Raw genomic sequence first — 21,301 nt, forward strand, 5'->3', positions numbered from 1 at the left:
TCCCTGTCCATCTGTCTGTCTGTTAGTGTCCGGTAGGGCCCACCTGGCCTGCCTCCCGCTGGCTTCAGCACTTCCCTCCCACCCCCCACAACATCTGCTCTGGTTTCCTCTCCCCCCACATCCCCTGACTCCTGCCCTGGCCTTGAGGGCTCCTGGAAGCAAGGCCATCTGCTGAGAGCCAACATCACCTGTAAGGCTGGGGGTACCCAAGTGCAAGTGTACGTGTGTATGAAGAGAACACCTTGCGTGTGTGTGTGTGTGTGTGTGTGTGTGCACGCACATGTGGGGGGGTATGTGTTAGTGTTTGTGGGAAGTAGCATGGGTGGATAAAAGAGAGTATACATGTGTGTGTGTCCCCCCACCAGGGTGTATTAGTGTTCACAGATGCACAACTGTGTGCATGTTTGTTTGCAGAGAACACATCTCACACACATGCACTGTGTGTGTGAGTGGTTTCATGTCAGTGTCCTTGGGAAGTTGTGTGGATGCATGCAACAAAGAGTGTGTATGTGTGTGTGTATCACTGCCCGTGTGTATGTGTGCACAACTGTGTATGTGCACAACTGTGTGTGAGTGGAGAGGTGTTAGTGTTTATGAGAAGTAGTGTGGGTGTGAATGAGAGTGAGTGTGCATGTGTATGTGTCACCATGAGTGTGTATTAATGTGCATGTGTGCACAACTGTGTGTGTGTGTGCAGAGAACACTCCCTGCACACATGTGTGTGTAAATGGGTATATGTTAGTGTCCATGGGAAGCAGTGTGGGTGCATGCAAGAGAGTGTATATGTGTGTGTGTGATCACCAGGATGTATTGTGCATGTGTGCACAATTGTGTTTGTGTGCAGAGAACACCCCCAGTGTATGTATGTATATGTGTGTACATGTTAGTGTCTGTGGGAAGTAGTGTGGGTACACATAAAAATGAATATATGTGTATGTATGTTTCACCACAGTGTGTGTGTGTATGTGTATGAGTGTGAGCTCGGCATAAGAGTGTTACAGGGACATGCAGTCCGTGTGTGTTAGCATGAGATACCCCTCCCTCAGTTGCTGCCCAGCATATCCAGACCCCAGCCTCCATGTGTGTCGCAGTGTGCTCTTCATTCGGTGGTTGTGTGCTATTATGGACCCTCAGTGCACTTTACTCCAGACACAGCTGCATTTCAGCTCCAGTATAAGCAACTCCTGTGCCCCACCCTAGAGGTGGCTGCATCTCAGCACTGAGTGAAGTGTGGCTGGAAAACTGGCCCCCACCAGAACTCCCACCGCGGTCACTTGAACTGTAGGGGTCAAGGGGGATGTATGGGGGTCCCCAAGGACCTGAATATGAGAGCGTGTGTGCATGTGAGCATGAGTGTGTGTGCACACACGTGTGAGCCAGGGATCCTCATATGCAGTCACGTCTACAGGCACAGGGAGGGATGAGTGATGGCCAGGAGGGGGTTATGGGTCTCCCACAGGTTATACCGGGACCCGCTTATCCAGCACTGAAATGCAGCCACCTCTGGGGTGGGATGCCAGGAAGGGGCCTACATCTACAGGGACAGCCTTGCTCCTGCATTGAAATGCAGCTGGCTCTGGGGTGGAGCACGTCTGTGTGCCTGTGTATCTGAGTGTCTGCATGCTTGTGTGTATTTGCATGTGTGTGTGTGCGCGCGCGTTTCTGCATGCGTGTGTCTGTGTGTCTGTGCATGTGCCTGGTGCTGAGATGCAGCCACCTCTGGAGTGGGTTAATTACCTGCCCCCCCATCTGCCCAGATGTGCATTCACCTCTGTACCCCACACTACACCGGGGGAATGGGTGGGGATGCAATACCCTGGGGTGAATGGATCTGCCCCCCCCAACCAACCAACTCCACCCCCTGGCGTGGACGGCGGGCGCGGGCGCCCCCTGGCGGGCGCCGCGGGAGTGGCGGGGGAGCCCGGCACCTGCTCAGCTCCGAGTTGTAGCGGGGGAGGCGGGTGCAGGCGCAGCGGCCCCGCGCACCGGGCCGGCGCGGCGCGGCGCGGCGCGGCTCGGGCAGCACGGCAGGTAGGGGCTGCGGGGCGGGGGATCCGGCTGTGGCAGCGGGGGCTGGGAGGGGATGCAGGGGTCGGTGCCAGGGGGTCTTCCTGGGGGGCAGAGGGGCTGAGCTGGGGCATCCAGGGGGGTCTGTGCGGCAGCAGGGAGTACAAGGGGGACATGGGGGTGGTCTGTGCGGGGGCAATGGAGGAGGCAGGCGGGGTGCAGTGAGGTCTGTGCCAGGGGGCCGGGGCAGAGGGCACTGGGGGAGGCTGCAGACCTGGGCGGGGAAAGGGGCCGCAGGGCTGCCAGCCTGGGGGGTGCCCTGATAGGAGGGCCAGTCTTGGGGGGAGGGGTTGGAGGGTTATGCCTGGGGGGGTTGCACATGGAAGGGGGTGCCAGGGGCGGGGGGAGGGGGGCTGCAGGGGGAGGGGGCATCAGTCTGCTGGTGGGGGAAGGGGGTCCGTATCACTGCAGGGGACAGGGGGCTGCTGCCTCCTGGCTTGAGGGGCACCAGGGGGTGGGGGCTGCTCCCGCTGCAGCTGCGTGCAAGGGGCTCCCGCCTCTGTTCTCCCCTTCCCCCCCTCCGCGGCGCAGGGTGTAATTAGGAGGCTGCAGGCTGTCAGCGGGGGTGGGGGGCTCCGCCAGCGGAGCAGCCTCCTGGCGGCTGTTGTGCCAACACGGCGCTAATGTGATTAGGAGCGAGCTGGAGCCGGCCCCGGTGTGAGTGAGTGTGTGACTGCCACCCTGCTGGGTAGGAGCGAGTGTGCACAGCCCCTGTGCCCCGGTGTGCAACAGAGGGGGTCATGTAACACCTGTGCTGCTCACACCATGGGCCTTAGATGGTGAATGTGTGATGGATGAGTGTGTGATGGATGGTAAGTGTGCACGTGCGATGCCCATGCTACCTGTGCCACAAATTGTGTGTGATAGTTGGTGTGTGTGCAACACTGGGTGTGTGTGTCTGTATGATGCCCATGCTGCCTGTGTCATGGACTGTGAGTGTGTGCTGGATGGTGAGTGTGCAACACTGTGTGTGCATGTGCACATGACACCTGTGCTGCTCATGCCACGGGCCACAGATGGTGAGTGTGTGATGGATGATGAGTGTGCAACAGTGTGTGCTTGTGTATGTGTGACACCCATGCTGCTCAAACCCTGTGCCATGGACCGTGATTGTGCAGTGGATGGGTGAGTGTGGAATATTATGTGTATGTGTGGCACCTGTGTTTATACCATGGGCCACAGATGAGTGTGTGATGGGTGGTGAGCGTGCAACATGTGTGCTTGTGTATGTGTGACATCTGTGCTGCTCACACCCTATGCAACAGGTTATGAGTGTGCAATGGATGGTGAGTATTCAACAGTGTGCGCCTATATGTGACACCCACGCTGCTCATGCCACATGCCATGGATGGTGAGTGTATGACAAATGTGTGTGAGATATGGTAAGTGTGCAACACTGTGCGTGTGTGTGTGTACATACATGAGAGAGAGACGGAGAGACGCAGGCTGCTGACACCACGCATGATGGATGGTGAGCATGCAACTCTGTGTGTGTGCGTGATACCAGTGCTGTTCACATTGGGTGCAAGAGACCATAAATGTGCAACAAACCTGGCATATGATAGATGGCAAACATGCCACACTGCAGGCATGACCCCAGCATGGCTCACGCCATATGTGAAACAAAGCCTGAGCGCAGTAGTCTGGGCGTGCAGCAGACTGAGTGTGACACCAGAGCCTCTTTCATTATGTGTGACAGACCATGATAGTGCAAGGGTATAACATCAGTGCTGCTCATGCTGGGAGCAACAGATAGCAAGTGTGCAACTACCTGTGTGTGTGACAAATACATTCACACTGCTCGTACCAGACCCCAGGTGTGTGACAGACCTTGTGTGGAATTGACTGTGAGTGTGTAGCAGGTGTCAGGGGTTATGCCACTGCCCCTTGTGCTGTGTGTATTATCAGACTATGAGTATGCAACAGGATACATGCATATTATGCCATTGCCACTCCCACAGTGCGCAGGTGTGCACCAGCTGGGATGTGGAAACCTGTCATACTGAGTGTGACTGTGTGTGTGTGTGACAGCCTGCATATGCATCACCTTTGGCACTCATGCTGGGTGTGCAACATCTGGTGAGTGTGGTGTCACCATTGCTGCTCCCACTGTGTGACAGGCTGTGTGTGTGACACCATGGCTCTGTGTGTGTGTGTGTTTGTGTGAAGGGGAGACTGTCCCAGTTGAGGACAGGTAAAGCCTGTGCGATGTGAGTGAGTGTGACCGTGTGTGTGCACACCTCATTGTGCCAGCTCATGGTGGCATCCCATGGGCTCCTCTTTCTGGCCTGTCTGGGCTGCAGGGTGGTGGGGGACCACTCTGGTCAGCAGCTGGGGGGTCCTAGGCCCACAGTGCAGGGCCTGAGGCCTTACTGGGGTGCAGTGACCTGTGGGCAAGGGTGTCCTAGTACCTGGGGTAGGGAGATAAGTAGCATCCCCCCAGCTGGGATGGAACCCAGGTGTCTGGTTTCCTAGTCCCCTCACTGTAGCCCACTAGTCCCCACCCCCCTCGCAGGAGTCCTAGCTCCCACTCCCCTCTTCCCTCCAGACCCAATTCCAGCAGAGACCCCAGGAATCCTGGTTCCCACCCCTGCCCCTCTTGCTCCAATCCACCAGACCCTTGTCTCCCTCTAGCAGAGAACCTAGGAGTCCTGGCTCCCAGCCCCCACCCAGGTCTGGCTCTGTGACACCAACTGACTTGACTGGATGGAGTGAAGTCAGCTCCCAGGCCTAGTAGCGCAGAAGCTGCTGGGTCGGGGCCAGCCTGGCTACTGCAGGGGCGCGTGGGGGGTCAGGCTCTGCCCTGAGCTGCCTGGACTGTGACACGGCCCCCCCGCATGGCACTGGGCTGGAGGGGATCTCCTGCCACAGAGGTGGCAGGGGGGTGGGAATCCCAGCTCCTGGCAGCAACATGCGCCATATCGACCTGGCATGGCTGTGTGAGCAGTACAGGAGGCTCGGGTTACCTGAGAGGGGCTGGTGGGTCAGAGGAGGAGGAATCGGGAGGCCTGGTTTCCTTGCCAGCTTTGGGAGGGAAGTGGGATCTGATGGGTTACAGCAGGGTGGGGGCTGGGAGCCCCTATGCCTGGGTTCTATCAGGGCTGCAGGATGGGAGCAGGGTCTAGTGGGTTAGTGCAGGGGACTACATCTAGAACAGAGAGGACAAAGATTTAGTGGGTAGTGGTGGCAGAAGGAGACAGGCACCAAGGACTCCTGGGTTCCCTCCAGATTTGGAATGGAAATGGGGGATAAGACAGACTCCTCCACTTTGCTTTCTGTTTTGTACCCCTGCTATCTGGCACCCCCGTCCCACTATCTGGCTGTGGGACCCTGGGGTAACCCCCACTGCCAAGGGAGAGCACTGCCTGGCATTTCCCACTCAGGGTCTGGGTGGGTCCAGCCCTGCTTAGTGGCTGGATGTTAGCCTCTGGCTGGGGCTGGTACTTGCTGAGCTTCCAGCCCCCATCTCAGCCCCAGGCTGTCTGGCAGGCGCTGTCTAGCAGTGTGTGGGCAGCCCTGCCCGCTGGGGGGATTCCCTGGCCGAGCCCCTCCCTCCCCCCTTGCCCGTGTAGTGCTAGTGCAGTGACTCACTGTGTGGGGGTGGGGAGCAGAGCCAGCGATGCTGTGGGTGCCGGGGGCGTCAGCACTGAGGAAGCCCTGCCTGGAGCGGTGTGTGCTGGCAGGGGTGCTACCTGCTGGCGTGAGAGGCATGTGCATCCATGCATGTATCAGGTGCATGCTTGTGTGTGTGTGTGTGTGTGTGTGTGTGTGTGAAGTGCTGGCTGACAGGTGTGCCCACAGGCCTGCCGGTGTGATGGGTGTGTGCATGTGCATGCCGTTCCACAGGTGTTCACAGGCATAAGATGCTCATTCACATGTGTACATGCTGTGCTATGGGTGTTCACAGGCATGTGGGATGTGTGTACATGCTGTGCCACAGGCTTTCTCAGGCATGCGGTGTGTGTTTACGTGTGTGTACATGCTGTGCCATGGGTGTTCATGGGCATGGGAGACTCATTCACATATGTGCATGGGGGGGTCTTGTTCATGTCTGTGAGATGCTGTGTAGTTGGTGTCCATGTGCATGTGACTGCATGTTGACATGTGTGGGTGAATTGCAAGACAGCAGGTTTGTAAGTGTACCCCTACATATCAGCACAACTGTTATGTATATGCACATGCCTGTATTAATGCCTGTGGGGTGTGCAGTGTGTGTGCAATGCCTGTGTGCAGGCCAATGTGATGGGTGTGTGCATGTTCATGTGTGCGTACATGCTTTGCAGTTGGGATGTTTGTGTGTGTATGTATGTGGTGCTGGCATATACTCACAAGCATGCACGTGTATATTCATGTATCTGAAGTGTAGCATATGCAAAGCATTGCGCAGTAAACATGGCCATGTAAGCATCAGTAGAATGGCTGTGTGCATATTCACATTTGCACAAAAGAAGCTTTTCTTAGATGGCTGTTTGAGGGATGGATGTCCATGTACTTGTGTGTAGGTGCACACGTATGAAGTGCAGGATGTGTCTGTTTGCATGTATGGGAGGTACTGTGTGACAAGTGTCTCTGTGTACAACACCGTGTTCATATGTGGGTGAGGTGGTGTGTAATAACATGTGTCTGGTCACATGCTTGTGAGGTGCAGAGCAGTGGGTGTGTGTCTGTTCACATCTGTGCTGATTGTTATGGGCATGCATGTTTGCACAGAGGTATTTGTGTGTGAAAGGTGGAGCATGTGAAATACGGCAGGATGGATGTACCCACATGTATTCTAGGGCAGTGGTTATGTGCCTGTTCACATGTGCTGTGCAGTGAGTGTTCATATGTTTGCAGAATGCATGTTCAGCAGTGTTGGTATGGGTGCAGGATGCATCTGTTCACATGTGTATGAGGTGCAGTGTGCATCTGAAGTGCTGTGTTCTGTGTGGGTCCACATGTATGCTAGCATCATAGGTGTACCTGTGTGAGGTGCTGTGGAGTGAATGTTTGTGTACATGCAACATGCCTGTGTGTGAGGCCCTATGTGCATGTCCTCATGTTTCAAGGAGAGGTGAAGTGTGTGTAAATGTCAGATACAGTGGGGAAGGGGTTACCTGTGTGTGCTCATGTATGTGAAGTGCTGTGTAGTGATGGTGGTGGACATATTTGCACATGCATGTGAGGGAAGTGCATGTAATGGATGTTTCCTGTCTGTTTAGGTGCTTTGCATAGGTGTTCTCATATGCCCATGTTAGACGTATGTGTGATGTTCTGCAATGAGTATGCACACATGAGCTGCAGTGTGCTCAGCATGTCAGAGGCTCTCTGTGCCTTCTGTGTGCTTATGTCCCTGGCATGTTATGTGCCACTGTTGCACCCATTTTTGTGGCTCATGTGTAGGGGCGTGAAGACACAAGCACGCACGCTTGAGTGTGCGATCCCGGCCGTGTGCCTGCATGTAGGCAGGAAACCCTGTTGCCTGGGTTACAGGAGCAAGTGCAGTACCTGGAAATACCTGCTACTGGCATGTGAGTTGGACACTCGTGCTTGTGAAACTACTCGTGAGCTCACGTGAGAACATGTGTGCATTGGGCAGACTTTCCTATGTGCTCTGTGTGATTGCCCTCTTTGTATTTCTGTTGGGGTTCAGGAACACACACACATGTTTATACATGTGCAAGTGCTCATGAGTTGGTAAGCATGTGTGTGCACCCTCCTCTCTATTCACACAATGCTGCTGTATGAGCATTTTGTCCACGTATATGTGGGGTCATGCCCAGGCACCTTTGCACACGTTTGTGCTTGTGCTTGCTAATGCACAGGCATGTGTGTGCTCACACAGCTGCGTATGCATGCCTGTCTGCATCTGCTGCCTGCGGGAAGGGTGGTGTGCACCCATTTGAGTGATCTTGGCATGCAAGCATTAGCAAGTGCACACAGGTGTGGTTTTTCATGTGTGTGCACCTGGGCTGGCATGTGGGCATGCTATCACACATGGGCTAAGGCTGCTTCCCTTCCCCCTTCCCCTCCCCAGCGCATGGCAGAGGCCACAGCACCAGCAGGCAGGAGCATCTCTCCTCGTCTGCCCTAACTCAGAGTGGCAGGGACCAGCTGCCTGCCTGGCGCCCAGGGCTGTGAGGCGCTGGCAGGCGGGGAGTGGGGCTAGCATCTCCGGCTCTCCTGGGTGGTCTTCTCTCCCAGGCCAGGGACCAACCCTGACCCCTCCCATCCCCCCTGCACCCCTCTTCCAAAGCCAGCCCCCCCACAAGCCTCCATATTCCCAGCTCCCATCCTGTGGTGCTTCCTCCTCTTCCCTGCATGTCAGGGTCCACTCTCCACAGCTGGGGCACCCCTGCCCCCTCCGGGTGCTGGCCAGGAGGGGGGCAGGGAGCTGGCTGGGTACTTGGCATTCAGAGCAGACAGGAGCCTCAGTGGCTCTGACAGAGGCCGATGCGGTTGCAGCACCAGCTCCGGTATCTGGGCCAGGCCAAGCCAGGGCTGGACCTGGAGTGTGAGTGGCTCCCCCAGCCATGCTGTGTACACCCCCGTACCACACCATCACCGCAGGGAGCTGGGGCCAGGGAAAGGCTTGCCCCCCTCTTGGAAGAAGAGGTAGCAGCCCCTCCCCCACATGGATGGCAGGCTAGAACCCAGGCATCCGGGCTCTGACCTCCCTTGTTCTAGCCCAGGAGGCTCCTGCCCCTGTCCCAGAGCTGGATCGAACTCAGGAGGCCTGGCTTCCAGCCCCCTCCCTGCTCTAACCACTAGACTCTTCTCCACTGTCTGCTCGTGGGACAGAAGCCCAGAAGATGGCTCCCAACTGCCACCCACTGCCCCACCCCACCAGACCACACCCCCATCTTGAGACCCCTGAGTCAGCTCTCTCTCATTCCCAGGGGCTCTGAGCTGTTGAATGAGTTTTGGGGAGGGAGAGCCTGGGACTGTGGCTGCTGTGGGTGGTGGGACAGGTGTCGCAGGTGTGGGCAAGGGGATTTGGGGGTGACACAGGGTCTGGGGTGGAAAGGCAGAAGGCGGGGGATTGGGTGTGTGGGGGTATCGAGGTGAAAAGTCTTAGGTGAAACAGAAATGATGGGGGTTGTGTCTCAGTGCTGGGTCCCAGGGCTGGGATATAATGGTGGATGGGGCTGTATCTTGGTGCTGGGGTCCCTAGGTTAGGGTATAGTGGGGGACAGGGCTATGTCTCGGTGCTGGATACCAGGGCTGGGATATAGTGGGGAATGAGGCCACGTCTTGGTTTGGGATCCCAGGCCTGGAATACAGTGGGGGAAGGAGCCATGTTTTGCTGCTTGGTCCTAGGGTTGGGATGTAGCGGGGCATGGGGTATATGGGATTGGTGTGGGGCAGGGTCTGAAGGTCCTGGGTCCTCCCTCTAATGACCTTTCCCACCTGCAGGTACCTGGGGATCTGTGCCACGGGCACTGATGCACCCCCCTGCCCCCACTGGCTGAGGGCCACTGGGTTCCCGCTGCCGCCTCCCACAGTGAAGCGTTGGAGAGCTGCACCCCATCCATGGAGGGCCCCGCCAGCCCTGTCCCCAGCTGTGCCCCCACCCCCTGACTCTGTGCCTTCCTCAGGCCCACATTCACGCTTGGTCTGATCCTGGGGCTGCCTGTGGGAGGCGCCCTCCCCAACACCTCTGCACCGCATGGCTCTGGCCTTGTCCTGCCTGGGAGACTTGGGCCCTTGCACCCCCCTCATGTGGACACGGACCACCTGGCCTTGGCAGTGATTCCCCCCTTCTGCCCCCTGCACCACCCTGGACTCAGCTGTCTGGGAGCCCCTGCCTCCCTGTGGACTCTGCAGGTGACAGAGACTGGTGAGTGGGGAATGAATTTTGGGAGGCGGCAGAGGGGTGCTGGTGAGGGGCTTAGAGCAGGGGCTGGGGGTTTATGAGGGCTGGATTAGAAGACCCCGGGGTGCACCCCAGGGGGCCTGGGTTGGGGGTTCCTGAAGACAGGCTGTGTTGGGAGCTGCTGGCTGGGTGCATGGCCTATGTGCTGGGGTGGTTGCTGTCAAGTGCAAGGGCAGTCGTTATGCATTACCTTAAGGTGGGTGTGCTCATCTGAGGAGTGCAGCGGTGGGTGTGGTGTAGGGTGTGGTGTCTCACAGCGTGTGTTTGTGTGTTTGTATGTGCGTGTCCCCACGGAGGCAGATGCAGCGGTGCCATGTCGGGTGACTACGAGGAGGATGTGTGCCGTAGCGCGCTTACCCTGGTCAAGGAGCTGTGCTTCAGCCTGCGGGCACTGGAGCAGCATGAGAAGTGCCTCGAGTTCACCGACTTGCTGCGCAACCGTGGGCACCCCCGACCCACTGATGCCGGTAAGGGACCCCTTTTACCACCCCCACGCTGGGCAACCCTGTCCCACTGACTCAGGGAAGCGAGCCTGCCTGCCCTGGGGGCAACCTTATCCCATTAACTTGTGTAAGGGATTCTGCCGGATTCCCTCTTCATGGGCACCTCACTTCCCCCCCGCTCAGGTTAGGGATACCATCCTTCCCCGCCTTGGTGCACACGCCTGTCCCTGGGTAACCAATGACTTGCTGTGTCCCATGAGCTACCCCTTCCCCATAGACTTAGGTCAGAAATAGGACCCTCCATCTCTGCCCTGTAGGCACTGCTAGCTTGTCAGGAGAGGTGCACCCACACTGTGCTTTACCCAAGACTTGGTTGGATGGCGTGATATGTTGGGGGTGCATGGGGGTGGGTGTGTGTTCACCTTCTGTGGCATGGGAAGGGGTGCTGTGGAAAGATGCAGGGATGTCCACTGTGGGTTGGGATGCTGCTTAGGTCCAAGATGCATCAGCATATCAGTGCAACTTGGCCACATCCATACTGTGGGGGACAGTGATGTGGAGGTTCTGGGGTGGGATGGGGCCATATCCATGTGTTGATGCGACACCATGGTCTGGAGCACAGAGTTCTGCTGTTGGGATGGGGCCACATCCATGGTCTGAGGAATGTAGGGTCCTGCTTGTGGGATGTAGCATCATCTACAGTTTGGGGCATCTAGGGTCCTGCTGGTGGAATGTGGCCATGTCCATCATCCACAGGGGTCATGTCCCTGTCTTAGTGACCCTGGGGGCTGATGAGTGTGATCGGGGACAAATGCCCTCCCTGTGTCCAGCCTAGTCTCTCCCCACTCCCACAGACATCTCTGTCAGCCTGCTCTCTGTCATCGTCACCTTCTGCGGAATTGTGTTGTTGGGCGTCTCGCTCTTTGTGTCTTGGAAACTATGCTGGATCCCCTGGCGGGATAAAGGGGCCTCACAGACACCTCGCAAGGACCACGGTCACCTGCACCATTCACCCTTTGGGGATCTGCTGGCTGAGCGGGTCGAGCTGGGGCCTGAGATGCCTGAGCGCTCCTACCTTGACATGGACTCCTACCCTGAGGCGACACTTAAGCTGAGCCAGACCTCTCCTGACCTGCCTGTAGAGAAGGAGGGTGGTGGGGGCATTCCCAATGCCCACTCCCACCAGCAGGTTGCCAGCCTGGCACCCGCTCCCAGGTGAGCTGTCAGTGGGGGAGGGGGAGCTCCAGGTTCAGGTAGAGAAGCCACCCCAAGCAAAGGGAGTGGTGGCATGGGAAGGAGATGGGAGAAGGAGAATCATAGTGGGCAGGTGTAAGGTGGTGGGGCAGGGAGAGAGTGTGAGAGGCTGCTGGGGTGGATGTGGGTTGGCGGGGTGGAGGGAGAGGGCAGGGGGCAGCTGTGAACCGGAGGAGCATCTCATGGGTGCTTTTTGGTTGGTTCTGTCTCCGGTTGTGTCTGGCCCCTGGTCCCAGCCCTGCCCTGCCCTTTCCCCCCAGGTACAACACCTTGCCGCGCCCCATGACTCAGCAGCTGTCGAGCCCAGATGTGGGCAGCCATGGCGGGGAGGACAAGCCAGAGCAGGTCACCAGCATCGGGCAGATCAAGCCAGAGCTGTACCGGCAGCGCTCAGGGGAAGCAGAGCACCGCAAGGCAGAGGCCACCCCTTGCGGGCGTATCAGCTTTGCCCTGCGCTATGCCTATGCCTCAGAGCAGCTGGTGGTGAAAATCCTACGGGCCCTGGATCTGCCAGCCAAGGACGCCAATGGCTTCTCAGACCCCTACGTCAAGATGTACTTGCTGCCCGACCGCAAGAAGAAGTTCCAGACCAAGGTGCACCGCAAGACACTCAACCCTGTCTTCAACGAGACCTTCAGCTTCAATGTGCCCTTTGCTGAGCTGCCCTCCCGCAAGCTGCACTTCAGTGTCTATGACTTTGACCGCTTCTCCCGCCATGACCTCATTGGGCAGGTGGTGCTGGACAACCTGCTGGAAATGGCTGAGCGTGATGATGAGGCGCCCATCTGGAAGGACATCCTGGAGGCCAGCTCCGTGAGTTGGGCTGGGGCAGGGGAGTGTTTGTCACAGAAGGTGGATAGCAATGGAGATTTGACTCCACCCATGGGTGGATCTAGGATTTGGAAAAGGGGGGTAAAATGGTGTGTGTCTCATTCCACATGAAACAACACATATTTTTGCCCATTAAAATATACTAGAAGCTTTGCTAATATGCTAGGGGCCCAGGGCTGTATTATGCAGTTTAAGACTGAAGCAAAACAAAGATAACTTCATTGGAAAGAGTTAAAAACAATCTGGAGGGCTGTGAAATAGGAGCTTCATTACCAGGAGCAGAGAACACACAGCAGAACTGCAGAACAAAGGACAGCCTGATTGGTGGAACATCAAGATTATTAAGAAAGAAGACAGGGTTGTTAACACCTGTGGTATGAAGTAGATTGATTGATCAGGTAGATGATAATGAGCTATGAAGTCAAGTGAGTCCCTCAGTACTGCCTGGCTAGAAATGCTGCTGCCACTGCCAGGGAGTTGGTTTTAAACTTAGGGTGGAGCAGGAATCAAAGGAGGTGATGCAAGTGCACTAGTGTCCCCCCCTCCCCCCCATCTGCCTGTGACCCAACTTGGCGTCATGCTCCCCTAACACAGGTTGAATCTGACTTGATCAGCTCCAACCACCAGCTCTCAAATGCCATTCAACTTCACTGGGCATGAAGTCACTCTAGCCATCCAACCCAAACCCAAGCCCAGTCACCAAACTCTATTCATATATCCACCCAACTCCAGTAAACCCTAAACCTCAACCCAGTCACTAAGCTCAACTCAACCCACCCAAACCCAACCGTATCTCAGTTCAGTCCAACCCAACCCAACCCAGTCACCAAGCTCTGTTCTCGAAGTCACCCAACTCCACCCCAAAACTCAACGCCAATCACCATGCAACTCAGCTCAGCCCTGATTCAGCTCAGCTCAGCTCAGCTCAACCCCAAAGCTCAACCTCCAGACTGAAATCAGTCCCCTTTTCGAACCCAATCCAGGCCTGACTCAGCCCAACTCTAGCCACAGTCATGCACCTCTCCCCGCCTACAGAACATGGAGCAGTGGCTTGAAGTTGCAGCAAAGCAGGTTTAAGTTGGGTATCAGGAAAAATTTTTTCACTGTTAGAGCAGTGAGGCAGTGGAATAGACAGTGTAGGGAGCTCTGTGGACTCTCCATCACTGGAGGGATTCAAGGAGAGGTTGGACAGGCACTGGTCAGGGATGATCGAGGTGTAGTTATCCCCATGTTCTACTAGGGGGATTTCCCATGCTTCTGGGCTTTGCTAGTTGCCCCCTTCCCTCCTTTTCTGCTATATATGTCAGCCTGTTTTTAAACCTTTCTCAGAGGCATTGGGTGTTGGCTGCAGTCCAGGCTGGGGATTGGGATTGGGCTGTGCCAGTGCTCCTGCTGGGACTTAAAGCTGGAGATTCCTGACTGAAGGGTCTTGCCCCTCCACTCAGGGTCAGACAGATCACCATGTTTGAAGTCAGGAAGGAATTTTACTCTGTGGTCAGATTGGTGTGGACTGCAGGGATTTTTGCCCTCCTCTTTAGTGGGGGTATGGCCTCTACCTGAGATCTCTTGAACGTATATTAACAACCTTTACAGCAGCAGGATGTTGGCTGCTGCAGTACCCTTGCTTCACCTGTGGCAGGTTTGGGTGTGATGTCTGTATTGTGTCTGGGTGGGTGGTAGCTTTGCTAAGAGGTTAGAGTAGACAATGGATTGGTAGGAGATGGTTTGGCTAGGGCTGATCCTGTCTCATGCAGGGAGTTGGACTAGAATAGATAACCTCTGGGGGTCCCTTCCAGCCCTGACTTCTTTTATGAGTCTATGATTCCCAAGAGGACAGATTGAGAAGATGAGGGGTCCTTGTGGCTGGAAGGAACCTCTGTGAAGGGGAAGAAGAGGCAACACAAGAGGGCTTGGGATACAGGAGAATTTGATTCTGCTTGATCTACTTCACCCTCACTGCCGTGGTACCTGAAAGCAGCTCAGCCCCACTCAGCCCAGTCCCTATCCCCACCCACTGGCTTAGTGCCTCCAGAGCTAGACTGGGATGCTAGGGACCTGCCCTCTTTGGAGTCTCCACCTCCTTGGTTCCTTGCGCCTCTGGGCCAGGGGAGGGGATGGAGATCACTCGTATCCTCTATGCTCAGACAGGCACTGGTGCAAACTGCTGCACCCACTGCTCCCAGTCCCCACTGGGGCTGCCTGCACCTGTGTTCCCTCCCTCCAGGGCTGTGTCCCCAGGGGCCATGACCAGCAGCCTCCCTGCAGCAAAGGTCTTTTGCTCAGTTGGAGAGCTGGGCACCAGGGAAGGGCTGCTACTCTCTTGATTGGGGAGGTCCAGTAAATGCCTCCAGACCACGGGGTGGGGAATCTAACCCTAGGGACATGGCAAGTGCCTTGCACCAACAACCCTGTGGGGCAATACCTGCCCCTAACTTAGCCCCTGAAGGATAGGGGAGGGGGAAGGAGGTGCCTGCGGGGTCCCAGTGTGTTTGGGGGGCGGGGCACAGGCCAGGGCAGGTCCCTAGACATGTTGCTCATGGTGGGGGGGTCTATGGGGGACCTGGGATCTCAGCTGATACCCTCTCCCCACCCCATCTCCTTTCCTACCTGCCAAGGTGCTTACCCCTCCCCCTACTGCCCTCCCCCCCAGGCCCCGGTGCCTTGAGACACAATTGTAAATTCATTGCCAGCGTCTTTTCTCTCCTTTGGAAGATTTGAGTTGAATTTATTGTGTATGGAATTGGAGAGGAACTAGGACACATGGGTGGATGTGACCTCCACCCCTGACCTGCAGTCCTCTGCCCCCTCCAACCCTGCGGGTGCCCCCCACTCCCAACCTGCAGGCCCCTGTTCTTACTGCCAGTCTTGAACACTGCTGGGAGCACAATACAATTCTCATTGATTGTGCAGTTGGGGTTTGGAGCTACTGGAAATCAGCTGATTTTCAGGTTGTCGGGGGAGGGGGTGTACCTGAGGACCTGGGCTTGTGCCTATGAGTCTGTTTGTATGAGCCTGTGGCCCTCCTAACTTCCCCCCCACCAACAACAGCTGTGACTCAGGGTTGTGATACTGAGCCATGCCTGGTGTGGGGGTGAGGAAGGGTGCATTTCCTGCCAATTCCCCGTGTCACCACAGGCTGGTTTGTTGAGGTGTGGGGTGGGGAAGAACATGTGCTGAGTGGCTGTTCATCTTCATCTGCGCCCCTGCTTCTCCCCTAACCTGCAGCCCCCTGTCCCCCAACCCTGCTGGTGCCCCTCACCCCCAACCTACTGTCCCGTGCCCTGGGCATCACTTTGGCATAGGCAAAATCAACCTGGTCCAGAGTGGAGGGAACAGCTCCCCCCTCCCCTGCCCTCCTGTGTCCCACATGTGCCCCTGGGTGTTGCCCCACTGCACCCATGCCCTCCCCTTCACCATGTCCAGCTGCCACAATGGAGGGGGCTCCTCTTCCCCCTAGTCCTCCCCCCAATCCTCTCCCTACAGAGCCCCTGGGCTGCATGAGCACCCTCTGCAGCTCCCCGGGCTCTGGGGCCATGTTTCTTGCCCACCCCCCACCTCTGCTATCTCCAGCATGGTGCATCCCCTGGGGGGCAGCTGTGGCCGCATGCCAGGGGCTGTAACACACAGGCTGGGCTGGCGCCCGGGGCGGGGGCATTAATATTAATGGGCAGGAAATGGCTCCAGCCTGGTAAAGGGCATGAAATATTCAGCTGGGGAGCGGGCGGTGCCAGTGCGGCTCCCCTCATCTGCTACCTCGGCCCCTATCACAGTATCCCTCCCCTGCCAGGCCCTGGGGTGGTCTCCCCTCCCTCCAGCCCTGCTCCTTAGGCTGACTCTGGTTTCCCACACAGGAGAAAGCAGACCTGGGTGAGGTGAACTTCTCGCTGTGCTACCTGCCCACAGCTGGTCGCCTCACTGTCACCATCATTCGCGCCTCCAACCTCAAGGCCATGGACCTCACCGGCTTCTCAGGTATGCCTTGCAGGGGCAAGGAGGGGGAGGCTGGGCAAGCTGCAGGGCTGGGGATAGGGATGATGATTGGGGAAAGGCGGGGGCAGTGCTGGGTTGAGGTGGGGGGAGATATTGAAAAGAGTGGGGGGTGCATTTAGGTGGGGGAGCAGGGCTGGGGGGGGCAGCTGGTCAGGAGGGGGTGCAGCTGGGTGTGGAGGGGATTTGGCTTAGGTGGGAGGGAGGGGCTCCTTGGTAGGCCAGGGGCTGGGGGAGCTGAACTTCATACCGCCCCCAGACCCCTATGTGAAGGCGTCACTGATGTGTGAGGGCCGGCGACTGAAGAAGAGGAAGACGTCCATCAAGAAGAACACACTGAACCCCAGCTACAATGAGGCACTTGTCTTCGACATCCCCAATGAGAGCATGGAGCACGTCAGCCTCACCATCGCCGTCATGGACTACGACTGGTGTGTGGGGCTGGCCTGGGGGTTCACCTGTCCTCCGCTGCTTCCTGGTCAGCCTGCCAGGCCCCCTCTTGCTCTCCTGGCATGGGACCAGAACCCTGGCATCTTACCCAGGGGGCTGAACTCCTGGGTCCCCTCCCAGCTCTGAGGGGAGGGAGGGCCTGATAGACTTGAGTAGGTAGCATTGGAAGCCAGGATGTCTGGATTCAACCCCAGCTCTGGGAGGTGAAGGGGTAGGGGGCCTGGACGGCTTGGTTTTGCCCCAGCTCTGTTAGGGGAGGGCCTGATGGGCTAGAGCAGGGAGCAGTGGGAACCAGATGGGTTTCCTCCCAGCACTGGGAGGGGAGTGGGGTCTGGTGTGTTAGAGATGCAGTGGGGCTTAGCCAGGGGCCAGGATACCTGGGTTCTTGCTGGGCTGTGAGGGTAGGTCTCCACATGGGGCTGACCTGTGTGTCCCTGGCAGCATTGGGCACAATGAAGTGATTGGAATGTGCCGTGTGGGCAGCGATGCTGAGGGGCCTGGCCGGGAGCACTGGGCTGAGATGCTGGCCAACCCACGCAAGCCCATCGAGCACTGGCATCAGCTGGTGGAGGTATGGAGGGGGCAGGGGGTGGGGACAGATACCCCCACCCAAGCTCTGGGGGTGGTTCTGTGAGGAGTAGGGAGGGGGAGCTTTTTGTGGGGGAGCTATGGGGATCAGGAAGAGTATGGCATTTGAGGGAGGGACTCTGAAGATGGGTGTAGATGGGCCTAGCGCTGGATTCTCTTTTCATGGACATCTCAAGCTAAGGAGAAGGCTGATGTCCCCAGGGAAACAGGGCAGCCCGACACCTGGGTTCTCTCCCAGCTTCAGGAGGGGTCTGGTGAGAGCAGAGCGGGTGGGGGTGGGGGTGGGAGTCAGGACACCTGGGTTCTGTCTGAGCACTGGGTGGGGTTTGGTGGAGTAGAACAAGGGAGACTGGGATGCCTGGTTTCTGTCTGAGCTGTTGGAGGGGTCTGATAAGGTAGAGGGGTGAGCCAGGATGCCTGGGTTCTGGTCTAAGCTATGGGAAGGAAGTGGGCTCTGGTGGGGGAAGGGTCCAGTGGTTGGAGGCTGAGGTGTGGCCTAGGGGATGAGGCAGGGGAAGGACAAGCTGGGGTCATGTAGTGTGTGTGTGTGGGGGGGTGGGACTGGTGCCATCTCTGACCCCCTACCCCCAGGAGAAGACCTTGAACAGCCAGATGTCCAAGAGCGCCCAGCGTGACAAGCCGACCATCGTGGTGGAAAGCGTTCACTCGGACTAGCCCCCGCACCCGGCCCCCGGCTGTGAGTGGTGAAGGGGCAGAAGAGGGGAGCGGCTGCCCCTGGGGGCATTGGGGTGGAGGCAGGGGGTGCTTATGGCACCACACAGTCCCAGCATTGGGATGTTCCCCATAATGCTGGGGGGGGGCAGGTGTTTCAGTGTTGGGGGGCCTTGCTCAGGGATGGGGGCTTCACAACTGGCCAGACCATGCCTCCCCTTGCCATTGCCCAGGGCATGTGGGTTGGGAGTGAGGGGTATCAGCAGGGCTGGGGGAGCAGGGGTCTGTGGGTTGGGAATGGGGGCATCAGCAGGGCTGGGGGGGAAGGAGGCGGCAGGCTTGGAGGAGGACACTGGGGGGAAGGGGGTTGTGGGTCGGGGGTCAGGGTTGGGCTTGCAGGGGCGGTAGGGCTAGACCAATGGGCATTGGTTGGGCAGGGGGGTCGGGAGTGAGGGACACCTGCCGACTTGAGCCCCTTCTCTCTTCCCCAGGATCGTGACCGCCTCTCGGCTCTGTGCTGTTCTGGCTGGGGAGGCTGGGGCGGGGGTGACCTTTCTCAAAGCCATAGGTAGAGGCCAGGATGGAGCCGCCCCCAGCCCCTCCCTGGCACTGGCCGGGGGGGTGGGATGCAGGTTGGGAGCCCCCCTCCCACCTCCCCAGGACTTGCATGTAGAGGGACCTCGGTGCCCTCCGGCCCCTGGGGCAGGGCCATAATGCCTGGCTTCAGCTCCCTCCCCACTGTGAACCCAGGAGTCCGGTCCAGCGTTCTGCTTCTTACCTGGAAGTGGGGGGAGCCCCTTGACTGCGTTGGAGTGGAGCCCACCCAGTCCCCCCCCCACAAACTGCCTGCCATGGGCACTGTGCCCCTTCCTGTGGGGCTTTTCTCTAGGGCTCATAGAGAGGACCCAGCCTCCCCCTGTCTGCATGGACTCCAGGATGCCTCCACCTCCAGCCAGAAGGCCTGGAGGATTTGGGCCCCTGGGGGAGGAGCACTCTGTAGCAAGGACTCAGCTCTTGTGGGCGGGGAGGGAGCTACAGAGATCCTGAGGGGGACCTAGCTTCAGCCCCCACTCCCTGCTGGATCTAGACTTTAAGGGATGGGGGCACAGTATGTTTCCCCTTTCCCACCCCCCCATCTTGTTTCTCTGTGGTTTTGCATGAGTGTTTTCCCCTTCCTGGTGTGTGGGGCTGGTGGGGGACAGGCTGGGGAGATCTCCCTCTTGGAGACCCCAGACATCCAGCTCACGTCTTTGTCCCCCCTCCTTGCCCCATTGTTCGGAATGTTGCCCCCCGTGACGCACGTCTGTCTGTCTCTGTCTGTCCGTCTGTGTCTGTTCGTCTGTTCATTTTCCCTGTTTTTAAGTGTGTGAGGAGAAAAAAAACAACAAAAAATCCAGAACAAAAAAAACACAAAAAAACACAGAAACAAAAGACCAAGGCGCAAGTGGAAACCAACACCTCTGCCTCCTGGAGAAGCCATAGATGCCCCTTTCCTTCCCCCATGGACCAGGGACCCCTGGTATCCAGTCTTGGGGGAGGGTAGGAGCTGGCGGGAGGGGTCCTGTCCATCCCATTCTGCAATACAGTTGGAGCTTGGAGCTGCTGCTATTATGACCTTAACAATAAACCTGGTGAGAGGTGACTTGCTCTCAGCCTGGCCTGTCCCCTCTGGGGAGTGGGGGAGAGGAGGGGCTCCTGGCACTGGGACAGCTGGGGGCATTGCCCTTGGAAAGAGCGTGGCCTCTGGGGTGTTGGGCGGTGGCACTGCTGGAGGGAATATCACACCACTTGGGGGCCTGTTCTCTTTAATGGCTTTAGCTAGGAAGAAGGCTGGAACCCCCAGGGAGGTAGGGCAGCCAGATGCCTGGGTTCTGGCCCAGCTTTGGGAGGAGAGTGGGGTTTGGTGGGCTGGAGCAGAAAAGAGGCTGGGAGCCTGGATGCCTGGGTTATATCGCAGCTCTGGATGAGGGGTGGGATCTAGTGATTTAGAGTATTGGGCCTGGGAGCTCCAGATGCCTTGGTTCTCTCCAGCCCTCAGGTGTTGGGAGTTGCATTCAGGGTCCCAGTCCCCAGGGGGTGCTGAGTTGGGGGTAGGGTGGGTGCAGGTAGGGACTTTGGGGTGCTTCACTGCTGCACCTGCCTGGGACCGGGGGTTTAGTCTGACCCAGGGTGCTCACAGATGGGCTTCTATTGCCCCCTGGTGCTGAGCAGTGGGCATGCAGCCCCCTTCCTCTGATCGAACTGAAGGCAGAGGAGGTGGGGGTGGGGGTGGGGGCAGCAGGGCAGGGAACCAGCACTCCTGGGATTTCCCAGCTCTGGGAGGGCAGTGGGGCTGGTGGGTGGGAGCTGGGAGAGCTGGTGCCTGGTTTTGGGAAAGGGAGTGGGGCCTGGTGGGTTAGAGCAGGAGGCTGGGAGCCAGGATGCCTGGGTTTTCCAGCTCTGGGGGCAAGAGGGTCCTTTGTGGCCCAGGCCAGAGGTAGTTGGGGAGGCTGGGGTTGAAGTGCTGCCTGGGGTCCCCTTGTGGGCAGGTCAGACCAGGCCATCACAATCACCCAAGGCAAGGATGGGAGGCCCGAGTCATGCCCTGAGGGTGGATGCTAAGGACATAACTGCCCAGGGCACAGCAGGATGTCTCTGCTGGGGTCTGGGAAGTACCAGGTCAGTGTCCCCAGCCCTGCTGGTGCCCCTCACTCCTGACCTGCAGCCCCCTGCACCCCCCCCCACACCTGCTGGTGCCCCTTGCTCCTGAGCCCCATAGCATGAATGGGGTGGCAAGAGCTGCCTGATTCGGGAGGGGCTGGCAGCACTGGTGCCTGCCTGCGTGGCAGGTATTTTTAGCTCCTGCACCCCAGGCCCTGCTGTGGTGCGGGGGTGGGGGAGGGGGTGACGGTCTATTTTTAGCTGTCTGCATCTTGCCAGCCTGTGGTAGGATTCGCATCCTACTCACAGTCAGCCCTGCTGCCATGCAGGTGCCCATTCCCACCCCTGAGCTCTGCCAGTGCCCCTCACTCCTGACCCACAGCCCCCTGCCCTCCCCACCGCCTAGCCAGCGCCCCTCACTCCCAACTAGCAGCCTCCTACCACCCCCCCCTGCAGCTGGGGCTCCTCATGCCTGACCTGCAAGCCCCTGGCCCATTCTGGCTGAGGCGGGAGC

At 58.0% G+C, this 21,301-nt stretch overlaps 1 protein-coding gene across 5 annotated transcripts; it reads left to right on the forward strand.

Annotated features, from left to right (window-relative positions):
* Positions 1–1,913: 1,913 nt before the first annotated feature.
* On the forward strand, positions 1,914–19,789 carry SYT3 (synaptotagmin 3). 5 transcript variants are annotated; one of them, XM_090049145.1, is made up of 11 exons: positions 1,914–2,031; positions 7,450–7,577; positions 9,463–9,886; positions 10,223–10,389; positions 11,220–11,580; positions 11,880–12,432; positions 16,302–16,422; positions 16,697–16,868; positions 17,329–17,458; positions 18,067–18,172; positions 18,639–19,789. In XM_090049145.1, exons 4-10 carry the CDS (start codon positions 10,236–10,238, stop codon positions 18,148–18,150), a joined length of 1,575 nt encoding a protein of 524 aa, XP_089905271.1. In that variant the 5' UTR covers positions 1,914–2,031; positions 7,450–7,577; positions 9,463–9,886; positions 10,223–10,235; the 3' UTR covers positions 18,151–18,172; positions 18,639–19,789. The 5 variants fall into 5 exon arrangements, with proteins under 5 accessions (XP_089905271.1, XP_089905272.1, XP_089905270.1 ...); XM_090049146.1 differs by lacking the exon at positions 7,450–7,577 and having other exon boundaries at positions 10,219–10,389; XM_090049144.1 differs by lacking the exon at positions 7,450–7,577.
* The last annotated feature ends 1,512 nt before the right edge of the window (positions 19,790–21,301 follow it).

This window comes from Crocodylus siamensis, chromosome 5 (assembly GCF_052110815.1).
Source record: "Crocodylus siamensis isolate JL-2025a chromosome 5, ASM5211081v1, whole genome shotgun sequence".
Classification (NCBI taxonomy): Eukaryota; Metazoa; Chordata; order Crocodylia; family Crocodylidae; genus Crocodylus; species Crocodylus siamensis.